The sequence below is a fragment of the Purpureocillium takamizusanense genome, chromosome 1 (genome assembly GCF_022605165.1).
Source record: "Purpureocillium takamizusanense chromosome 1, complete sequence".
Lineage (NCBI taxonomy): Eukaryota > Fungi > Ascomycota > Sordariomycetes > Hypocreales > Ophiocordycipitaceae > Purpureocillium > Purpureocillium takamizusanense.
Genome location: NC_063068.1, coordinates 979,248 through 999,571, shown reverse-complemented (window position 1 = coordinate 999,571; position 20,324 = coordinate 979,248). Strand labels below are relative to the sequence as shown.

The 20,324-nt window shown below is 57.5% G+C and overlaps 5 protein-coding genes across 6 annotated transcripts; 4 read left to right on the top strand and 1 right to left on the bottom strand.

Moving 5' to 3' along the window:
- Positions 1-1,603: 1,603 nt before the first annotated feature.
- Positions 1,604-10,293, top strand: BPH1 (beige protein-like 1). Its single transcript, XM_047981123.1, has 5 exons — positions 1,604-5,016; positions 5,063-5,537; positions 5,603-9,004; positions 9,057-9,955; positions 10,005-10,293. Exons 1-5 carry the CDS (start codon positions 1,975-1,977, stop codon positions 10,035-10,037), a joined length of 7,851 nt encoding a protein of 2,616 aa, XP_047837081.1. The 5' UTR covers positions 1,604-1,974; the 3' UTR covers positions 10,038-10,293.
- Positions 10,000-10,771, bottom strand: N19M (n19m, NADH-ubiquinone oxidoreductase 9.5 kDa subunit). The gene is made up of 2 exons (XM_047981122.1): positions 10,473-10,771; positions 10,000-10,395 (listed from the first exon to the last, which is right to left on the bottom strand). Exons 1-2 carry the CDS (start codon positions 10,657-10,659, stop codon positions 10,352-10,354), a joined length of 231 nt encoding a protein of 76 aa, XP_047837080.1. The 5' UTR covers positions 10,660-10,771; the 3' UTR covers positions 10,000-10,351.
- A 207-nt stretch (positions 10,772-10,978) lies between these two features.
- On the top strand, positions 10,979-12,743 carry WBP1 (oligosaccharyl transferase glycoprotein complex, beta subunit). The gene is made up of 4 exons (XM_047981121.1): positions 10,979-11,225; positions 11,286-11,396; positions 11,451-12,145; positions 12,194-12,743. The coding sequence occupies exons 1-4, from the start codon at positions 11,084-11,086 to the stop codon at positions 12,602-12,604; spliced, it is 1,359 nt and encodes a 452-aa protein (XP_047837079.1). The 5' UTR covers positions 10,979-11,083; the 3' UTR covers positions 12,605-12,743.
- A 2,287-nt stretch (positions 12,744-15,030) lies between these two features.
- ISY1 (NineTeen Complex (NTC) component) lies at positions 15,031-16,424 on the top strand. Its single transcript, XM_047981120.1, has 2 exons — positions 15,031-15,090; positions 15,177-16,424. The coding sequence occupies exons 1-2, from the start codon at positions 15,088-15,090 to the stop codon at positions 15,903-15,905; spliced, it is 732 nt and encodes a 243-aa protein (XP_047837078.1). The 5' UTR covers positions 15,031-15,087; the 3' UTR covers positions 15,906-16,424.
- A 1,941-nt stretch (positions 16,425-18,365) lies between these two features.
- On the top strand, positions 18,366-20,288 carry JDV02_000323 (uncharacterized protein). 2 transcript variants are annotated; one of them, XM_047981119.1, is made up of 4 exons: positions 18,366-18,855; positions 18,933-18,986; positions 19,045-19,318; positions 19,380-20,288. In XM_047981119.1, the coding sequence occupies exons 1-4, from the start codon at positions 18,825-18,827 to the stop codon at positions 20,230-20,232; spliced, it is 1,212 nt and encodes a 403-aa protein (XP_047837077.1). In that variant the 5' UTR covers positions 18,366-18,824; the 3' UTR covers positions 20,233-20,288. The 2 variants fall into 2 exon arrangements, with proteins under 2 accessions (XP_047837077.1, XP_047837076.1); XM_047981118.1 differs by having other exon boundaries at positions 18,366-18,986.
- The last annotated feature ends 36 nt before the right edge of the window (positions 20,289-20,324 follow it).

Here is a 20,324-nt window from a genome sequence, read left to right as displayed (position 1 = left end):
GGGCGCTGGATGGTTCCCACAGCGATGGCGATAAGCCCGAGCGGCGCTGCTCGATAGCGGACCTCTCACCGCGAACTCTAGATGGATGGTGATGGCTGGACAGGGTTGATTCATCGCACTCGTGCAATGTATCATCCGTGGGATGTAGATCGGGTGCTGGCACGCGTGCGCCGAGCTCCCCGGCTGGCCACAACTGGGGCTCCTGGCGAGACGAGGCTGTTGAAGGGGGGACTCGGGGGTATGGTCTGCATCAGCTGGTCCCTGGCATGAGACACGACAGGTCGGATCGAGTACAGCACAGTGCCTGTACCTGTACCTGGGAGCAGCCGCCCGTGAGGCTCGGGGCTGACCTCGGTGGCTGCGCCCGTGGCAAGAGCCTCGCCGCCGCCCAGCTGGGACGCCGTGCGTGGCTTCTCTACTCTCTGCGTTGCATTGCATTGCGCGCACTCTACAATACAGAGCACTTGGAGGCGGACGCCTGGGTTCGGGTCATACTACATCTGCTCCCGGTTCCATGAAACGTGGATGACGACAGCGCGGTCGACCAAGGCATCAGGCGGCGGTGCGTAAGCCGAGAGCTTGCCAGGGCGCACAGCAGCGGAGCAGACTGCAGCGCAGCGCAGCAGCGGAGGGCGCAAGGCCACCTGCAGACCAATCTGGCAGGCGGCGGCGCAGAGTACGTACCTTTGCGCGTGTCAGTCAACAATGAATGCGGGGGAACCTCTCCGCCCGCTTCCAAGCACCGCCGTTGGCGTCCGCCTGATCACCGCCAGTCCCTGGCACGTGCTGCATGCGAGCCACCCCCATCGGCGCCTCTTCTCGTGCGGCGCCGCCGGCTCCCTGATGTCGTGAGTCGCGTGCTGAATTCAAAGGCACAGTTCGCGGTGGCGAAATGTTACTCGTCCCAGGCTGCGGGTTTGGCGCTGCTACTGCCTTTCGAGCCTGCAGGGACAGTGGCCTGGGGTAGCCTTGGGTGGACTTGGGCAATGACCTCAGGGTTCTGGCGCCACCATCTTGCCGGGGCACGTCATGGATAGGCACAGGGGCTGATGGGACGATTGCCCGAGATGCGGTCCTAGCCGCCCGGCGCAGGGCCGCCGGGATCTACAAAGCGTCATTAATAGTGCTGGTAGAAATTCAGTCGCTACATGAGTACTCATCATTCAAGATGACACCAATTCGTCTTGGTGAGGGGTGTTTTACGAGTCATCATCTCCGCCTTTCACTCGCTTACTGTTGCAACCCCCAGCTCTGGCCATCAACTTACCCTACACCGGATTGGTGTGCATCTTTGGAAGTAGAAATTAACGGAAGCGCAGCAGTCAACGACCAGCGTGGATCTCGATATAAAAGGAGTAAATGGAAAATCCCTGGATTATTCTTTGCTTCGAGTCCATTCTACAACCGATGGCGAGCGACCGAGCCCATCCGCCCAAGGCCTCAGTTGATGCCAATACCACTTTGTCTGTTACCCCAACTCGCCCTAGCTCCAGCCCCCGTTCCAACTTCAATTATAGCTACCTACAGCTCCTACCTACAACGTCTCGCGCTAGCAAGTGCCTCCTCTGCCTGCGGGGCAGCACGGGAGCTCCGCCGCGCGACGAGCCACGCTTCTCCAAGGCTGACGCACACAGCTCATCGCTACAACAGGCTTCAATATTTCCATCCTCAGACGCGTCGCGCTGCAACACCTAGCAATCGTATTGTTTCTCTGCAGCTAGAACACGGCGTTAGATGATACGCATCTACCGGAGGCACGCTTGAACGGGCAGCTGGTCACCCACCGTCGCAATCTCTGGAAGCGGTTCGGTCGTCAATCACCTCTATCCCAATCGAGTGCCCCACGTCGCTGAGCCGACCATCGCACGTCCAGCTAGATGCTGCTGCTACACGCACATGCCATAAGAGGTTGCATGGACCCTTGAAGGGCTTTAGGAGGAGGCTCTGGAACGAGCACGCGGCGGCGACAGCACCATGGCATCGATCCCCAGACGGTATCGGTCCTCGACCGCGACCTCAACCCAGGCCCCGTCCCACTCGTTCGAGATCCTCCGCGGCCTACTCGACACTCTGACAAGCGACGCCGCGACCCCGAGCGATACCGGCTTTCCGGAAGTGAACAAGTCCGTCACGTCCTTGCGGCAGATCGCCCAGCATGTGTCGGCGCCAGCCTCGTCAGTCCACCAGGACGAGTTCCGCCATGCTCATGGCTTTGAGTCCGTTCTCGGCCTGCTTCGTCACTTCTCCGGCTTCTATGACCCGCGAAAGAGAACCGAGACTGAAATGCTCTCGTTGTTCAAGCTCCTGGGAGCTTTCTTGAACGTGCTGTCAGCTGCCATGCGCGGGCACGCGGGCAACCGCCGATACTTTCGATACCGGGTCGAAGGCGGCGGCTGGGAGGCACTCGAACAGATCATTGCTAGTATTGGTCTTGGAGGCGCCGAACCGGACCCCTGGATCAGCTGTCACGTCTTTGGGAAACTCCTATCTTTCGCAGTGGACGACGAAGCGCTGGATCTGCTCTGTCAGTCTGTCGCCGCGACCCTCCGACCAGACCCCACGGACGGCGCGAGCCCGAGCGACGAACAGGCGAAACAGGAGGAAGAGGAGCAATGGGATCTCGTCCTCGCGCGTTCAGTCCGAAATATCGGACCGAGTGTGCACGAAGTCGTCAACACAAAGACAGTCATTCGGTTCCCTGGAATCCTGAGGGCTGTTATCAGCTTCTGGACCACGATCCCGCGACCCGAAGGCTCTGCGGCGAATCCGAGCTCGATTCTTGTACTCGAAACTATCCTCTGCGCCATCAAGGTTTCAATCTATAACCGCGCAGCCGTTCATTCTACTGGCGTTCTCTCCCAGTTTCTGCGCGTCGCCTTTGGACAGGGTTGGCTGGAGGAGGCTGAGCGGGAGCGGTTACTAACGATATGCCGGCTGCTCATATTTCTGGGTGTCAACGAACCGGCGGACACGCAATTTCTGCTGTCCGCCCCAGGATCTAAAGCTGCGGACTTTTGCCTGGAGATGATGTCCGCCTACGCCGGACCTCCCTTTTTTCAATTTGACCTCTCTCTCCAAGGGTATTCTTCTCTCGAGCTACCCAGCCTGGGACGCCCGTTTCCGCCCCAGTCATCCGCCGGCTACACATTCACGGCATGGATTCGAGTCGAGGCTTTCGACCCGACGACTCATACCACAATCTTCGGAGTTTTTGATGCCTCCCAGACATGTTTCGTGCTCATGTATTTGGAGAGGGACACTCGCAACTTTATACTTCAGACGTCTGTCTTTTCCAACAAGCCCAGTGTGAGGTTCAAGTCTGTGGTTTTCCGGGAGAAAAAGTGGTACCACATCGCCGTCGCTCATCGACGACCCAAGACCATGACGGGGAGCAAGGCCTCACTCTATGTGAATGGCGAATTCGCAGAGCAGGTCCGCTGCAGCTACCCCCACATGCCTCCGCTGTCCAACGGAAGCAACGAAAGCTTTGCGTCATTCAATTCGAGCCAAAACCGGACAAATCCAGTGCAAGCGTTTCTCGGGACGCCCCGTGAGTTATCTGGACAGACGGGAGCTGGTGTCGTACTATTGAGATGGTCGCTCGCCTCGGCCCATTTATTCGAGGACATCCTGAGCGATGACTATCTGGCAGTGCACTACGGGCTTGGCCCTCGGTATCAAGGCAACTTTCAGGACAGCCTCGGCGGATTTCAGACCTATCAGGCATCTGCGACACTGGGCCTTCGCAACGAGATCACGCATCCCGGAAAAGATGAGAACTCGGACATCCTGCGAGCTGTCCGCGAAAAGGCCAGCTCCCTGCTCCCAGAATCCAAAATACTGCTCAGCATACTCCCCTCGGCTACGTTCCCCGAGAACGTGCAGTTCCAAGATACAGGCCTCCTCCGTGCTTTGCCGCGCCTGTCTACCCGCAACCTCTTCCGCATGTCCAACCAAGAGGGTTCAGCGCTTGCGGTGAACTGTGCCGTTCCCAGTTTGTCAGATGCGCTGTTTAGAACACATGGAATCGCGTCCTTCCGCGGTAACCCGCTCGTGGCTGTGCCGTCGCACCTCGATGAGAACCTTTGGCGTCTTGCCGGCTTTACGCCGCTCGCGCTGAAGCTCTTGGAAAGAGCCACAACCGTGGAGGACACCGTACGGGCCCTTGAGATAATGTTTCACTGCATTCGCAAAAGCTGGCGGAACAGCGAGGCAATGGAGAGAGACTATGGCTATGGTATCTTGGGAGTTCTGTTGCGTTCCAAGATTGGTTACAACAACAGTCCAACGGTCGATACTCCATTCCCGCGACTTCTGATTTCAAACGAAGATCGTGATAGCTTGGCATTTCGAACGTTGAGTCTCATCTTGGACTTTGTCGGCTACAACCACGCCGAGCCGATCGAGTCCTTCATCGTTAATCCCCTTGCCTACCGAATCCTCCTCATTGACCTGGACATCTGGCGACGGTCGGCGCCACGCATCCAGGAGCTGTATTATAAGCAATTCATGACTTTTGCTGTCAATAGCAAGCATCATGAATTCAACAGCAGAAGGCTGATTCGAATGCGTGAGTTTGGCATTGCCGGTGGTGTCCAGCTGACTGACCGGGTCGCAGGAATCGTGAAGAGGCTTTTAGACGCCATGAAGGGCGAAGGCGTTTCGGAAGAAGTCGTTGACCACTTCATGAATGCATTCCAAGCCCTCGTCAAATCGAACCTCAGCCAGGAAGTTATGAGATCACTGTCGCTTTACATTACCTACGCATTTCATACGCCAGTCATGTCAGCATCACGCACGCCGCGGCCTCTATCTGCGATGTCGCGATCCAGCACACCCGGTCCGATGAAGCGGTTGGCTGGAGACGGCAGCCGGACTCAGAGCCCCTCTCTGGACTATTCGTTTCTCACCAAGAAGCAGCTCGGCATTCGTGTCCTGACAATGTACTCGCATATTCTCTGTGAGAAGGGTAACCTGAACAACATCAAAAAGTTTGCTCGAACGGTGACGAACAAGGTACGCTTTCCGATGTCTGTAACCGAATGCTGTCTAACTGAGATAGTGGCTCCTATATCTTCTTGCCGACGACGATCCATGCATCGTTGTGCACGGATGTAAAATCCTTGCGAGATTGCTTGTAGCCCACGGATCCTCATATACCTCCAAGTTTGCTGCCAAGAGTGGCGGTTTTACAATTATGGCAAGCAGATTGAAGCGTTTCTGGGACGTCCCGACGTTATGGCCAATATGCTTTAGCATCCTGTTCGGCCTCGATGTCGCCGACTTCAATTTCAACCGAGCGTTCAGCATGGCAAATTTGTTCGAAGCGTTTGGCAAGCGCAAGGTGGCCTACCCAGAATCATCCATCATTATCACTTCTATGCTGCAACATGGCTTGAAGGAAGTAATGAAGCATCAAGAGGACCCCGACTCACCGGCGAAAGATGCTCCTTTGGCCGCCCTTGCACGAGTCTCCTTGTCAGACACCAAGCGTGAAGTCCGGTCTATGGATATTGTCATGGCTTTGCAAACACGATGTGAGTTGCCTTCGCATTCCCCTAGAGTAAAGCCTTATTTGGATTCTCGCTCTGACAAGTCGCAGCAAATTTCTCTGGAGATCGCGAACGGGTGACCGGAAATGCTGATGTGCTGCAAACCACATTGGATTTCCTGAAGCAGCTCCAAAGGTGCTCAAATGAGTTCCGAGATTTCGCCCTAACGTCGGAATGGGTGCGGCTGCTACTTTCAGCCCTATATCCTGTCGTTGTTAGCACTGATTCTGTCACACCCGATGTCGAGCTTAACTCTCGAGACTCTGCTCTGACGTTTGAGGGGGGAGACGTGATCATACGACCAATTGGTGGAGGCCTGGCACCCGCCCCCATAGTGCGAACGTGTAGTGTTGAGGTCGTGCCGTCGCCTCAGTCAACTCCGCCAAAAGGGACGCCTCTGCGGCGAGCATCGTCGTTTGTGCTGCTCACCGCACAACGCGAGACTCATTCCCCAAGCTCAAGTACCTTCACGCTTCAGCACAGAAATTCGGGCCATAGTGGGAGCACTAGAACTGCCGATACAGTCCTAGATCTCGTACTTGGCGTATTTCTCGACCAGGTCTTTTTGCGGAAGGATTTTCCAGGCTTCGGTCTTTTCACAAAGGTTCCCCCTGGTTTTCAGGAACATCAGGCCTACTTCGAGTCATACATACTCAAACGCGTTGTTGCAAACATCTCGGACGAGATCCATGCAAACCAACGGGCTATATGCGAACCGCGAATTCTGACCAATCTGTCGCGGCTGTGCCTACACCTCGCGGAAGCAATCTTCGAAGGGTGGTTTATCGATGGAGCTGAGGCCATGATTGACTTTGGCGGGATGCTCCTAGAATTCCTGCAGCGACCAGATATTGCACGACTGAAGAGCGTACGCCTCTGCAACCCGGCTCTCAACACAATACGCAGCTGTCTCTTGAGGGTCATATTGCTTGGTTTGTCCGATTTGGAAAACCCTAATGTCACGGAGAAAGAGGCGAAAGACTTGATGAACAAACTTGCATACTGGCAGATGTCGATTCTTGAGTCCTTCTCCGGGGACGATGAATACCTGAAGCTGTTCTGGTACCAGCTTTACACGAAGCTCATCGGCGGGAAGCCAGCCATTCGGATGGCCGCGGCCAACTTTTTACGGGTGATTCTGGTGCAAAAGCCAGATGAATCCGTTGCCATGATCCGTTCGTGCATGACGCCCGACCAGCGCCAGCTGTCTCGCGACTTCCAGAAGCTCACAGAGGTAGACGACGAAAGCTTCATTGCGTGGGTTGACCAGCACCGGCCGTCCCTGGATGGGCTCTTCTTTGGAAGCATGGCAAAGACGTGGGAAGAGTTTGTCAGTGCCGAGAATCAAAGGACATTTGACACTGCTAAGGGCCGATTGTCCAAGCGGAAAGACAAGCTCAGAGCATGGCACGCCGAGGCTGTGAGTGCCGAAAAAACGCTGCTCCATCATGAGGTCGGTAACGGCGCCTGGATGAAGAGCATCTATAATTCGGAATACTTCAAGTATCAACGGCTCCTGCAGGACCAGCAAGACGACTCGGCCTTTCTCATGGCTCTCTATCGCAGAATGGAGCGCGACCTACGCCGACCCGGCGCCGTGTTCAGTGAGCCGATACCACCAAAGTGGAAGCTGGACCGGACGGAGGGGCGCAACCGAATGCGCCTGCGGTTGCTACCAGATGCCTCCGCTGTTGACGAAAAGTTTCACCCGAAGAAGAAAGGAGGTGGCGACATGACCCCTCTTCGCGTCAACACCATGGCGAATACAGCCACCGCAGCCATTACACCGACTCCCGTGAGCACTTCGGATGGTGCAAGTGACAGGACTGGTCCAAACCCGGTGGCTGTCGCGCCGGATCAGTCCGACTCTGGCGTTGCGCCAGAGGACGACTTCGAGCTGGTTGACGACCCCAATGAGACCAACGAGGGCGACGAGAACTTCGAAGACAAAAACCGCAAGGTCATGAGGCGTTTGCAACAATACGACCAGGTGCAGGCCGCCTACAACATGTCTCGCATCACTGGCCTAGAAGCGTGCGAAGGTCTTCTCATAGTGGGGAAAGATGCGCTCTACATGATGGATAACGTGTTCCAGTGCAGCAATGGGGACATTGTCAACGTGTGGCAGGCTCCGCCAGAAGAGCGTGATCCGTTCACCATGGTTGTCACAGGCTCAAAGACGTTGGAGAAGCAACAGAACTCGAGAGAGCAAGACTCGCGCCACTGGCGGTGGCAGGACGTCATCAGTATCTCCAAACGCAGATTCTTATTCCGAGATGTGGCGATTGAGATGTTCTTCACCGACGGACGAAGCTATCTATTGACAACCATCACTCCCACGCTGCGAGATGAGCTGTTCGTCAAGCTGCTCAATAAAGCGCCGCACACCAGCGCCGTGAACTCGCTACCCAATCCAGAGGATGCCTGGCGCCTTGAGGCGCTCAAGACGTCCGACGAGTCGCCGCAAGGTTTTGGAGCTGGCTTCGGCTCGAGATTGGGAACACTGTTCAACTCATCGCCCTTCAGCCCCATCTTGAAGCGGTGGCAACGTGGCGAAGTGTCCAACTTTCACTATCTCATGATGGTCAATACCATGGCGGGCAGGACTTTCAATGACCTCACGCAGTATCCAGTCTTCCCATGGATCCTCGCGGACTACACGAGCGACGATCTCGACTTGGAAGACCCCGCGACCTTCCGAGACTTGTCGAAGCCCATGGGCGCGCAAACGCAAGGCCGAATCCCCGGCTTTGTGGAGACCTACAACGCGCTGCGAGAAATCGGCCAGACACCCTTCCACTACGGAACGCACTACTCGTCGGCCATGATTGTGTCGTCGTACTTGATTCGCCTGCCACCCTTCGTTCAATCGTACCTGTTGGTGCAAGGGGAGAGCTTTGATCATGCCGATCGCCTCTTCCAGTCTATCGGAGACGCTTGGCTGTCGGCATCGTCCCGGAACAAGACCGACGTGCGAGAGCTGATACCGGAATTCTTCTGTCTGCCCGAGTTTCTCACAAACATCAACGGATACGACTTTGGGCGCCGACAGAGCAACGGAGCCAAGGTTGACAATGTCACTCTGCCTCCCTGGGCCAAGGGCGACCCGCGGATTTTCATCGCCAAGCACCGCGAAGCACTGGAGAGCCCGTACGTGAGCGAAAACCTGCATCATTGGATCGACCTGGTCTTTGGCTGTAAACAACGTGGCGAGGAAGCGGTCGACAATCTCAACGTCTTCCACCATCTGTCATATGCTGGCGCGAGTGATCTGGATCGCATCACTGACGCCAACGAAAGAGCCATCACAGCCGGCGTGATACACAATTTTGGCCAGACCCCTCACCAAGTGTTTAGCAAACCTCATCCTCAGCGTGAATACGTGCAGAGCCCTGTTCGGAGGCTTGATACCAACGCCTTCTCGCTCACCTGTCTGCCCCATCCACTGCTAGGTGAGTGAGCCCGCCGTTCCTGCGATACTGGACGCCTGCTGACGAGAAATAGAGAGCCATGATAGGGTGGAATCCCTCGTCTACGCACCAAAGCTAGACAGGTTGCTTTGTGCATCTCCTCTGCGCCTGAATCTTGCACCGTACGACAAGTTCCTGGAGTGGGGATACGCCGACAGTAGCATCCGGTTCTTCTTCAGCGACAACCGCAAGGTACAACAGCTGAACTCTGCCCTAAAGATTGCCAAGCTGACCGACGAGCGCAAGCCTGCCGGGCTTTTTGAGAACCTGCACACGGGCCAAATCTCATGCGCGTGCTTCGCAGATTCCAAGACGCTTATCACGGCAGGCGAAGACTGCGTTGTGTCAGTATTCACCGTGACCACGTCGCCGGGAAAGCCGGTGGACTTGGTGCCGCGGTCGAGCGTGTTTGGCCACAAGACCCCAGTGACTACCATTGCGGTGAGCAAGGCACTCAGCACGTTTGTTACTGTGTCGTCGGATGGGCAGGCCTTCTTGTGGGATCTGAACCAGCTGTCCTTCATCCGCAAACTCCCACTCGTTCGTCCAGTGGAGTGCGCGCGCATCAACGACGTCACTGGAGAAATTCTCCTGGGCTCCGGCCCCAATGTCTTGCTGTACACGCTCAACGGCAGCCTCATTCTGGATCAAAATGTCTGTATGGAGCAAGAGGATGCAGTCCTCTCTTGCGCCTTCTACGAAGGCGCAGGCAACGAGTGGCTGGAGAACCAACTTGTGTTCACGGGGCATACCAAGGGCCGTGTCAACGTTTGGCGGAAGTGTGTCGTTGCGGGCAAGTGGACTCTGGAGCCGCTCAGGCGGCTGGATCACATCGACTACAAGAATGACAAAGGAGACACCACAGAGGCGGGCATCACGTGCATCACACCAATGCCCACCTGCCTCTATTCTGGGGACGAGGACGGACGAGTGGTAAGTTTGACCATGAGCCCTCTGTTAGACACCGCTAATGACCTCGCAGTACGAATGGAATTTTGGACGAGGCGATAGGTAGAGCCTGCGCCGCCATAGCCGAGTACGCGTAAGCAGCAGCGGGGATTGCGTGGTCTCCTGGAAAAGCGAGGCCGCCGGGCGCACCAATGATGATGTCGAGGCCACACTGGGATAAATACGATAGACGGACATGGGCGCGAGGCTCGTGCTCAGACGACTGATGACAAAAAGTGTAGCGTTGACTGCTCTGTTCGGACGTTATGTCCACGGTCTTTGATAGTCCCTGTTTTGAAAACGCCATTATTTGTACACATGGGCCTCATCCAGACGACCCGACCTCCTCATGAAATTGCCCGTCTTGCCCGATCATGCCGCTCAATCATCGTAGCCAGACAGTTGTTTCCGCGGGCCATTAGGAACTATTGGCTGTTAGTATCAATGGCACGGAAGCTGTGCCGCCGGAATAGGGCGGCGATTGCGGGCGAATAGCGCATACCGGGATATGTAACAGGGATAGGCGCGGGATCGACGTCGCCAAAGTAATGCCTGATCGGAGGTACAATGGGCATGAGCGCAGGGCCGGCGGCGCCCACGATGACGGACCAGAAGAGGGCGGGACGCTCGCGGGCGGCCCAGCGGCAGTACCGCAGGGGGGTGGACCAGAAGACCGGTGCGGCGGACATTGTGCCTATTCTGGGTCAGCGTTGGTTCATTTTCTGAGACCCGATGAGTCGGGAAGGCTGGCTGCGAACGGCTTACGCGACTGGGTGTAGCGACGAGAGTTGAGGGTCGTGGGGATGCGATGTCGAAAGAGCTCCAGAGGGCCAATTGAAGTCGCGGCATTGCAACGCGGGAGAATACCGGTTGAATAATGTGGTGGTGCCACACTTGACGGCAGCCGATTGTGGTGTGGCGGTGCATTCGCGCCACATATGGACCCCCCCCCCTTTCAAGCCCCCGCAAGCTCCTGCACGGCCCTGGCAAGGCTACGTATCCAGATCCAGAAGCTCCAAGGAGCTTGCGACACGCACGCTCCAGGAACCACTAACATCCACCACTTGCACCACCACATCACATTTCGACCACAGAGCGGCAAAACTGCACAGCATGCGGTCGATTCTTGGCGTGGTTGTGTGCGCCTTTGCCGCGGCAGTCTCTGCTGTCAGCACAACGGGCAACAGGTTGCTCGTCGTGCTGGACGAAGTCGCGGAGAAGGATGCGTACTCGCAGTTCTTTGGAGACTTGACAGGTGCGGATCACTAACCAGCACCGGGCTGCAATTGGGTATGCGTGCTAACGATTGGGGAAGCTCGTGGGTATGAAATCAAGTACGACACGCCGAGAAGCGACGAACTGAAGTTGTTCCGCCTTGGGGAGCGGGCGTACGATCACCTCATCTTCCTCCCCTCCAAGGTCAAAGGTAGGCCGGGCTCACATGCCGCAAGAGCCGTCTCACGAAGCTAACGATACCCAGGCCTGGGACCCAACCTGACGCCGAACCTGCTCGTCGACTTTGTCAACGCAAAGGGCAACGTGCTCGTTGCTCTCTCTTCCACGACCCCCGCATCAACCTCGCTCGTGTCCCTCCTCTCGGAGCTCGACATCGCCCTGCCCGTCGAGCGCACAGGTACCGTCGTCGACCACTTCAACTACGACTCCGTGTCTGCCCCCGAGACGCACGACACTCTCGTCCTGGACGCCCCTACCAACGTGCGCCCTGGCTTGAAGCCCTACTTTGAGGTTGGCGGCGTTCTCGCGCTGCCTCACACGGCCGGCCACATCCTCGGACAGAGCCAGCTCCTGGCGCCCGTACTGCGCGCGCCGTCGACGGCCTACAGTTACAACCCCAAGGAGCAGGTCGAGACGGTCGACCCGGATGACTTGTTCGCGGCGGGGCGGCAGCTGTCCCTCGTGTCGACGATGCAGGCCCGCAACTCGGCTCGCCTAACGGTCTTGGGATCGGCGGAGATGCTCCAGGACAAGTGGTTCGACGCCAAGGTTGCGCGCGGCGACGACAAGAAGGTCAAGACCGAGAACCGCGAGTTCTCCAAGCGCGTTTCTGGTTGGACGTTTCAGGAGATTGGCGTGCTCCGGGTCAATGAGATTGAGCACCGCCTTGTGGGCTCAAATGAGACGAACCCAGGCATCTATCGCATCAAGACCGATGTGGTGAGTAACATTTCGTCCTTTAACATTATGAACGTTAACGAGTTGCAGTCGTACACCATCTCCGTCTCCGAGCACGTTTGGGACAAGTGGGCTCCGTTTGCCGTGCCCGAGGGCGACAACCTGCAGCTCGAGTTCTCCATGCTCTCGCCCTTCCACCGGCTCAACCTGAAGCCCGCGGCCGGAGGCGAGTCGGCCACTGCCTTCTCGCGCACGTTTACGCTGCCGGACCAGCACGGCATCTTCAACTTCAAGGTCAACTACAAGCGGCCGTTCCTGACGTACGTGGAGGAGAAGCGCACGGTGAGCGTGCGGCACATTGCGCACGACGAGTGGCCCCGCAGCTACAGCATCTCCGCGGCGTGGCCGTGGCTGTCGGGCATCGGGGCGACGGTAACGGGCTTTGTGGGCTTCGCGGCGGTGTGGATGTACAGCAAGCCGGCGGACAAGAAGCGGGCTTGAAGGGCCGGGCTGTGTACGATATGACATGGCGAAATGAAGTCATCTTTTTTTCTTTTTCCGTTTTGTAGACTAAAGGGGCACGGCAAAGTTGAAATAGACTGTCTGCGGCGTGGCTATATTTTTCTGGGAATTGTCTGACTATCATACGAAACGACAATGCGTTTTCGCCTGGTGCTCGACGCATAATGTGCTTGACAAGACAAGACATCTCTCGCGCTCGGCAGGTTAGAGAAGGTGAACATCACTGGAAAAGCATTATTTGCGTAAGCGACGGGGGACTTTGCGGACAAACAGGCGAACTGACTGGTGAGCAAACGGGGCGGACTCGCCAGGCACATTCCCAAAACACCATGTTCGCCAGCTGGCTGACTTTTTCATCATCATAACACCAGACAGCGGGGACGCTCACAGTAGTACGCGATTTTCCATTCATCACTCGAAGGACGACGCAGATGCTTGCTTCATTCGCAAGCACGCAGACTATCTAGGTAGTTACTAGCTAAACTACGAACAAACGGACCGCAGTGCAGTACAGGCAAGAAGAGAATGAAGCAGACAATTTTGCGTGGCCCTCAGATTAGCTCTCTCGTGTTCTCACCGACAACCCGCGCGCGTGTATGTCCCGCAACGCTGCTGCCTGCAAATTTGGCTTTTTGGACGCTTGGTCATCACGGGGCGCATTGCATCTTCATTCTCTGGTGCTGCCATCATTCCCCCCATGCCCGCTTCCGCACGCGACCCGAAGGGGCTGGCGTCTTCGCCCGTCAACATTCTCCCCCCGTTGCGTTCTGTGATGCCCCTGTTCACTCGCCGCCATTGTATATGTGTGGCTAAAAGTGTTTATGCAGAAGTTTGCGTTCGTCCCGAGCTGCGCGCGGTCCGTTGAGGGATGGTGGATAATGTGGCAGATGGTGGGGGAAAGACGACTCAGCCTGCTCTGATTGAAAACTATATGAACCCATCATGAAAGCCCCATCGTCCTTGCCAAGAGGCAGCGGGAAGAGGACAGGTCTGGATGGTGTGAAGAGTATCATCATGGCGGCTACAGCGAGTGTCTTTGCCCTGCTTGTGTGTGCGTGACAGACCAACCTGGCTCATGGGTAGGGAACCAAAGGCAGTCAAAGTCACGCAAGATGAATGATGAGTGAGGATGAGAATGCATTTATCGGACCAATGGCGGGAACAACAAAGCAAGACAAGACGACACAGGTAAGACGAAGAAGAAGACGAGAGACTAAAAGACAAGACGCAACACACAAACAGGAAGAGTACAGTACAGGAGGGAGATGAAACAGAAAGGAAAGAAGAAGCACAAGGGCGTGCAATGCCGGCTCAGATCTCTGTTCTTTGCGAAGCGACTTCATGGTCCTCCGCTCTTCCAGTGCCCCCAGGGTTCCCAGAGGGAACGCGACTGGTCCGGGCCCGGTTTGCTGGAGGTCAGTCGAGCACACCCCAATGCCGATCGGCAGTTGGTCTGTGTGTCGCGTGCATGGTTGTCATCATAGCTGGCAGCCCTTTACGGGACAGACCCGTTCGTCACTGACGAAGGGTCTCTTCCGGAAACTTGGTCCAGGTTGGAAGCCCGCCCACCCTCATTCCTGTCGGTCGGTCGGTCGGAAGCCCACCCGCCCTCATTCCTGTCGATCGGTCGGTCGGTCGGTCGGTGTTGGTCGGTGTCGTCGAGGTCGGTCGGTGTCGGTCGGTGTCGGTCGGTGTCGGTCGGTGTCGGTCGGTCGAGGGTGTCGTCGAGGTCGGTCGGTGTCGTCGAGGTCTGTCGGTCGAGGTCGTCGTCGAGGGTTGTCGTCGAGAGTAGTCGTACACATCCAGTCGAGAAGGATGGTAGGCACATCCAGTCGAAGAGGATGGAAGTGATGGGAGGGAGAGCAAGAGGAGCCAAGTTTGGGGGGGAAAAGCCGCGTTTACATGGATTTTCACAGGGCGCCGCAATCACTCGCCAGCTGGCGGCGAACACCTGTCGCCACGGACTCTCACTTGAGTGAATCACTGCGAACGAGCTCACAAACCAATGAGCAGGCGTTGTTGCAGGGCGAGTGTCTGTTCAGTCGAGGCGACCGCCAGCACAGGCGTGATCGACCAATGAGAAAAATGGGCGCCCGGGCAATCAGCCATGAAGTGGATCCAGCGTGCGAAAATTGCGCCTGTTCAATGAATCAATTGGAAGCCGCAAGAAGCGTTGCTGCGTTTGCATTGCTACGAGAGGAAGTTGTGGTTTTTCGCGGTGGGCGGTGATGGATGGGAGCTTTGGAGTTGCGGCAACTTTTTGGGCGAGGCTGAAGGGAGCTTGGGCTTTGGAGGTGGGCCGGGGTGGGGCATCCAACCAGCAACGAGCCCACCCCAACCTCTGCGCGAGGCTGCAAAGTCTAGCTTCAACGTCCGCCCATGGTCCAGGCAAATCGCCTTGTTCACTGCATGCATTGCACCTCGCGACAAATCGTCTTTTGGCACTTTCACAACACTGCAAAATGGTCCGTACATCCCGTATGCCCGCGTGAATGAAGTTACAGGCATCGTGATGGAGGAAGATCAACTGACAGTCTCCCCTCCCCTGCAGGCGCGCAATTCGGAAAAAGCCCAGTCCATGCTCTTTCGCTTCCGCGAAGCGCAAGCGGCAGACCTGGGCATCATCGACGCCGGTCGCACGCGTCGCCCCAAGCGCATCACCGAGGTCGACTCGATCCCCTCATGCGAGAAATGGCGCGGGCAGGTGCTGCGCGAGATCTCGCGCAAAGTGTCGCGCATCCAAGAGCCCGTCCTCAGCGACTACCAGATCCGCGACCTCAACGACGAGATCAACAAGCTCATGCGTGAGAAGCACATGTGGGAGGTGCAGATACGAAATCTCGGCGGGCCAAACTACATGCGCGGCGGCGGACGCATATACGACGAGCAGGGCCGCGAGATACCCGGCGGAGGCAAGGGCTACCGCTACTTTGGCCGCGCCAAGGAGCTTCCCGGCGTCAAGGAGCTGTTCGAGGCGGCACAGAGCAGGGGCAAGGAGGAAAAGCCGCTTGAGGAGAAAAAGGACCTGAGACGCACCGTCGATGCAGCCTACTACGGCTACGCTCCCGGCGAGGAGACGGACGAGCTGCTGGCCTACGAGGCGGCCAAGGAGCGCGAGGCTGCCGCCAACCTCATCAAGAACGGCCCCGGTGAGCCGCCCGATGGTTGGACATCGCTGCCCGGCGATACGGACGGCGAGACGTGGCTGCTGCCCACTATGGAAGAGGTGCAGGAGGAGCTGCTAGAACGGCGGCGGCAGAAGCTGCTGCAGCAGTTGTGAAGTACGGGTCTGGCACATCCTCTTCGCTCGGACACGGTTTTGCCTCCAAAGACTCAATCAGGCCCGCCATGTGTGGTTGTTGAGGGACTTGCGGGCGAGGTGGATGGGGGCATCGGCGGCGGACAGACACAACCGAGAAAGATGGCTTGCCAGGCATGTCGTTTGGCACAGGCTCAATCAGGACGTTGGGCGGCGTTTTGCTGGCAAGATTTTTTGGAGCGTTCAAGGGAGTTTATCGGCGTTTAGATGGCTCAGCTAGGGCAACTACACTTCCGTTTTGTCACAAACAAGCGTCGATGTGGGCAAGCTGCGGTGTATGTGGTGGGAAGCTGTATGGATGGCCCGTATCTGGGACTGTCCTACCGGTCTTGAGCGACGACGACGATCCGTGTCTCAGCAAAGCTCGACAGCCCCAATCTGACCAAGTGCTGCCACGGCGTGCCAGTCGTCAGACCGTTTCCTTCTACTCTGTACTTTGATGCGTTATAGACCGCGCTCAGAAAAGACGGACAACCCGACGCGATGCCCGTTGTCCGTCCGGATGAGCGTTCTCCAACCTGTGTTGTCGCTGCAACACGTGCAGCGGATAGGGAACACGCTTCCGAAACCACGTTTGTGCACAGGACATTGGCTCGGCCCACCAGCCAGCTGGACGCGCTTGGGTTGCTGGCTGACGCATAGAAAGACCCGGGTTATGGGCTGTTCGGATCGTGAGATCACTAAATCTGAGTACATATAAAGCTTTAGGGTACCTCAATTCAACTTGTTGGTCCCAAGATGAAGTCTCCCCCGTTAGCACTTTTCCGCTGTGTGATTCCACCGAAAAACAATGGCCTCCCGCGTACGTGACGTAAAGGCTTTCAGGATACCTCACGGGTCATCACAGGCGCTTGCTAGCCTGTTGATTCCCCCCGAGACATCTGTCGCCATTGCAGAAAGCAACAGCGGAGCTTCTTCTTGCCGCGAGGCCTATTTCGATGCCATAAACGCCGAAAACGGGCCTTGCCACTCGTCGTCCCCCCCCCAACGCCAAGGCCCCTCGAGAGTCCACGGGCTGTCGGGTCAGCTTGTTCGTCACTGTCCTCGACGGCTGATGGTGTCACTTGCTGGGTATGTACCGTACGTGGGCGTAGATATTGAGGCGAGGCTCGCGAGATCACTCTGAGGCGACGGCGACAATAATAATGAAAATGATTATGATGCGATGATGATGATTCTAGGAGGAACAGTACGCAGCTAGCAAGCATAGTTTGGCGGCTGGGAGGGGGCGCAGATCAAAACTCCGTGGCACCTACCCTGCGATCATTATTTGCCGGCTTTAGTCCCTGCTGACTATATGCAGTACCTACTCATTGTTAGCCCAAGAAGTTTACGGTTGAGAAAATCAAAGCATTCGAAGTAGATGAATTTACTCCTCGAGTACCCAAGGTACACAATCACTCATATGTCGTGCATCTTGTCACACCACCAGGTGTCGCCGCCGAAAACGTGACAGTCCGACTCGACATGGTGATCTGGCAGATGATGACGTCGCGTTTTGCCACGGCCGCATGCACAAGCTGTGCCTACGTACATACGTACATGCTTACCAGAGTAAGCTTAAAGAAACTACTCAACCTACGTAACAAAGAGCCAGTACCGCATTACGTCGCACGCCAAAGACTGCGGCACGCATGCAAGCATGCCCACGGCCCCCGGCAAAGCGCCGCGTATCGCCAAAATAGGGAAATCAATCTTACGCTGTCGCGGGCGGCGGCTGTGGCGTCTGCATCGCCCACTGCATTACTACTTCGCCGATCGGCAGTCAGCCCGCTCCGGGTGTCGGCTGGCCGGGGGCGCCATCAACACAGCCCGGGAGGAAGAAGGGCGAGGAGGATGATCGACAGGCGTCTGGAAAACAGGTGGTGCCAAATCGGGGTTGCATACTTGCGTCGTGGATGAGCCACGCATGGTGCCTTGCTGGGCGTTTGGGACGCACAGCCAAGCCAGCCGCCCGCGGCCACTAACGTTAGTTGCCATCCTTTAAACTCTTGTTCACCGTGACGTGAAGACCGACCGATCTCTTGGCCGCCGGCGATTGAATACGTACGTATGTAAGTACGCCAACCGAAATCGGGGTGGATGTGCCGCTGCGCAGCCCTCGAGAGGGACGAGGATGCTGCTGCTGCTGCTGCTGCTGTGTCGCAGTGGTCCGTGATGACGATGTGACCGATGCTGGGGATGTGCGACTCCCGGAAAACGTCACTGGTGGCTATGATGAGATGAATGCATATATAGAAGAAGAAGGGACCTGCCTGCCTGCCATTGACAGCCAAAGGACTTCCCAAGCCGTCGTGGTCGAAGACCAGATTCATTCTCCGCAACACCATCTTCAATCCATCACCCACCACCATGGCACTCCGCAAGACGGCGGCGCTCCTCCTCCTATCCCTTTCGCCCTACTTCTCTTCCGCCTCCCCCTCCAGCAACAGCCAGCCCATCGACGAGTGCCCCATCTTCGGCGCCTCCTTCCCCGCAGGCTTCAACGTCTCCACCACCGAGTCCTTCTCCCGCGCGCGCGCCGCCTTCCCCCACGCCATCGAGCAGCAATTCTCGTCGGGCCTGCTCAACCGCACGCACACCGTCTTCGCCATCGACGTCTTCTCCACGGCCACCAACCGGTCCGTGTACAGCTACTTCCACGTCGGCGACGCGCTGCGCGGCACCCTCGCCGCCGGCGCCCTCAACGACACCACCGTCTCGCGCGTCGGCAGCGTCACCAAGCTCTTCACCGCGTACGCCATCCTCCTCGCCGCGGGAGGCGTTGGCGTGCTCGAGCATCCCGTCACGAGGTACCTGCCGGAGCTGGCGGCGGGCAATGGGCAGCAGAGTGATCCGCTGAACAAGCTTCGCTGGGAGGATGTCACCGTCGGCGCGCTCATGTCCCAGCAGGGCGGCTCAGGTGGAGTGCGTATGTAGTAGCGGTCCCCCCCGGTTTGATGGCAAACTTCCGAGGTCGGCATGCCGCTGACAAGCACATGCGTGTAGCTGGCCAAGTGATACAAAACTGCAGCGGAACGCCGGGCGACTGCTCCATCTCCGGTATGCGAACCCTGTGTAGTGTACTCACTGCCCTTCTTCGATCCTAACCCGAAGCCAGATTTTCTCAAGTTGATGCGCAACGACAAACGTCCTACGATGCCTCCTTTTCAGAGGCCGCTCTACTCCGACGGCGGCTGGGCTGTCCTCGGACGTGTTCTCGAACGCTTGACCAACCTGCCGCTCAACGACGCCCTGCAGAAGGTGCTGTCCAAGCCCCTTGGCCTCAACTACACAGCGTACATGAAGCCGCCAGGGAACCACTCCAATGCCATTGTCCTCCCGGGGCCTCTGGCGGAATCCTCCTGGGGCTACGACAACCAGGTCATCGCCTCGTAAGCCGCATAGAGTCCCCTTATGCTCTCTGAGATCAGTCAAACTGACCATGCCGCCCAGCTCCGGTGGCGTCTACACGAGCACGGCCGACCTCCGCGCCGTGGGCCTTTCCATCCTCAACTCGGAGCTGCTGGCGCCGTCCACGACCCGGCGCTGGATGCACCCCCTCGGCAGCACCAGCTCGCTAACCTTCAACGTCGGCCCCCCCTGGGAGATCCACCGTCTCGCCGTGCCTGTCACGCCCAAGTCCAATCGCACTCGCATCATGGACCTCTACACTAAGCTCGGCGCCAACGCCGGCTACAGCTCTTGCATCGCGCTGTCGCCAGACCACGGCCTCGGCTTCAGCCTCATGTCGGTCGGCGCCACCGCTGGCACTGACCGCGTCACGCTGCGCGATCTGGTCGGCGACGTGTTCCTCCCTGCCGCGGAGCACGCCGGTGCCGAGAACGCAGCCGCCAACTTTGCCGGCACCTTTGCCGATGCCAAGATGCCCGAAACCAACGTGACGCTTACCGTGGACCGGGGCCGGCCGGGCCTCGGGGTGGCCGAGTTGTTCTTCGGCGGCTCCGATGCACGCGGCAACGTGTCGACGGTGCCGCCCCCGCCGGGCTCCCGGTTCGCGGTCCGCATCTACGGCACGGGCAGCTCCTCGCCCGACAACCTACCCTCAGCGCTATACCGGACGCGCGGGACAGTGCGGTACAGCTTCCGCGCCGTGCTTGAGAAATTACCATTCAAGAAGCACGGGGCGGCGCGGGACGGTAAGAGCCTATTCATGGACGAGTGCCTGTCGTGGTTCTCTGTGGGCTTCACGGAGAATATTGATGAGTTTGTGCTCGAGGTGGTAGACGGGAAGCTGCAATCCGTCGAACATCCGCTCACAAAGACGATCATGAAAAGGATGCAATAGGGAGCGAAGCTCTCTGTGGTCTGTACGCGAATATGTATTACTAGATAGAATGCGTCAATGTTTGCTTGAATTCGTTTCTGGCTGTGTTGTCG

Bases quoted from the DNA above. Each gene is read 5' to 3' on its own strand.
- N19M (XM_047981122.1), bottom strand. From the start codon at position 10,659: ATGTCCGCCGCACCGGTCTTCTGGTCCACCCCCCTGCGGTACTGCCGC. The intron at 10,396-10,472 runs GTATGCGCTATT...AACAGCCAATAG, and splicing joins TATCCCTGTTACATATCCCG to TTCCTAATGGCCCGCGGAAA.
- BPH1 (XM_047981123.1), top strand. From the start codon at position 1,975: ATGGCATCGATCCCCAGACGGTATCGGTCCTCGACCGCGACCTCAACC. The intron at 5,017-5,062 runs GTACGCTTTCCG...TAACTGAGATAG, and splicing joins CTCGAACGGTGACGAACAAG to TGGCTCCTATATCTTCTTGC. The intron at 5,538-5,602 runs GTGAGTTGCCTT...GACAAGTCGCAG, and splicing joins CATGGCTTTGCAAACACGAT to CAAATTTCTCTGGAGATCGC.
- WBP1 (XM_047981121.1), top strand. From the start codon at position 11,084: ATGCGGTCGATTCTTGGCGTGGTTGTGTGCGCCTTTGCCGCGGCAGTC. The intron at 11,397-11,450 runs GTAGGCCGGGCT...AACGATACCCAG, and splicing joins CCTCCCCTCCAAGGTCAAAG to GCCTGGGACCCAACCTGACG. The intron at 12,146-12,193 runs GTGAGTAACATT...AACGAGTTGCAG, and splicing joins ATCGCATCAAGACCGATGTG to TCGTACACCATCTCCGTCTC.
- JDV02_000323 (XM_047981118.1), top strand. From the start codon at position 18,884: ATGGCAAACTTCCGAGGTCGGCATGCCGCTGACAAGCACATGCGTGTA. The intron at 18,987-19,044 runs GTATGCGAACCC...ACCCGAAGCCAG, and splicing joins GGGCGACTGCTCCATCTCCG to ATTTTCTCAAGTTGATGCGC. The intron at 19,319-19,379 runs GTAAGCCGCATA...CATGCCGCCCAG, and splicing joins GACAACCAGGTCATCGCCTC to CTCCGGTGGCGTCTACACGA.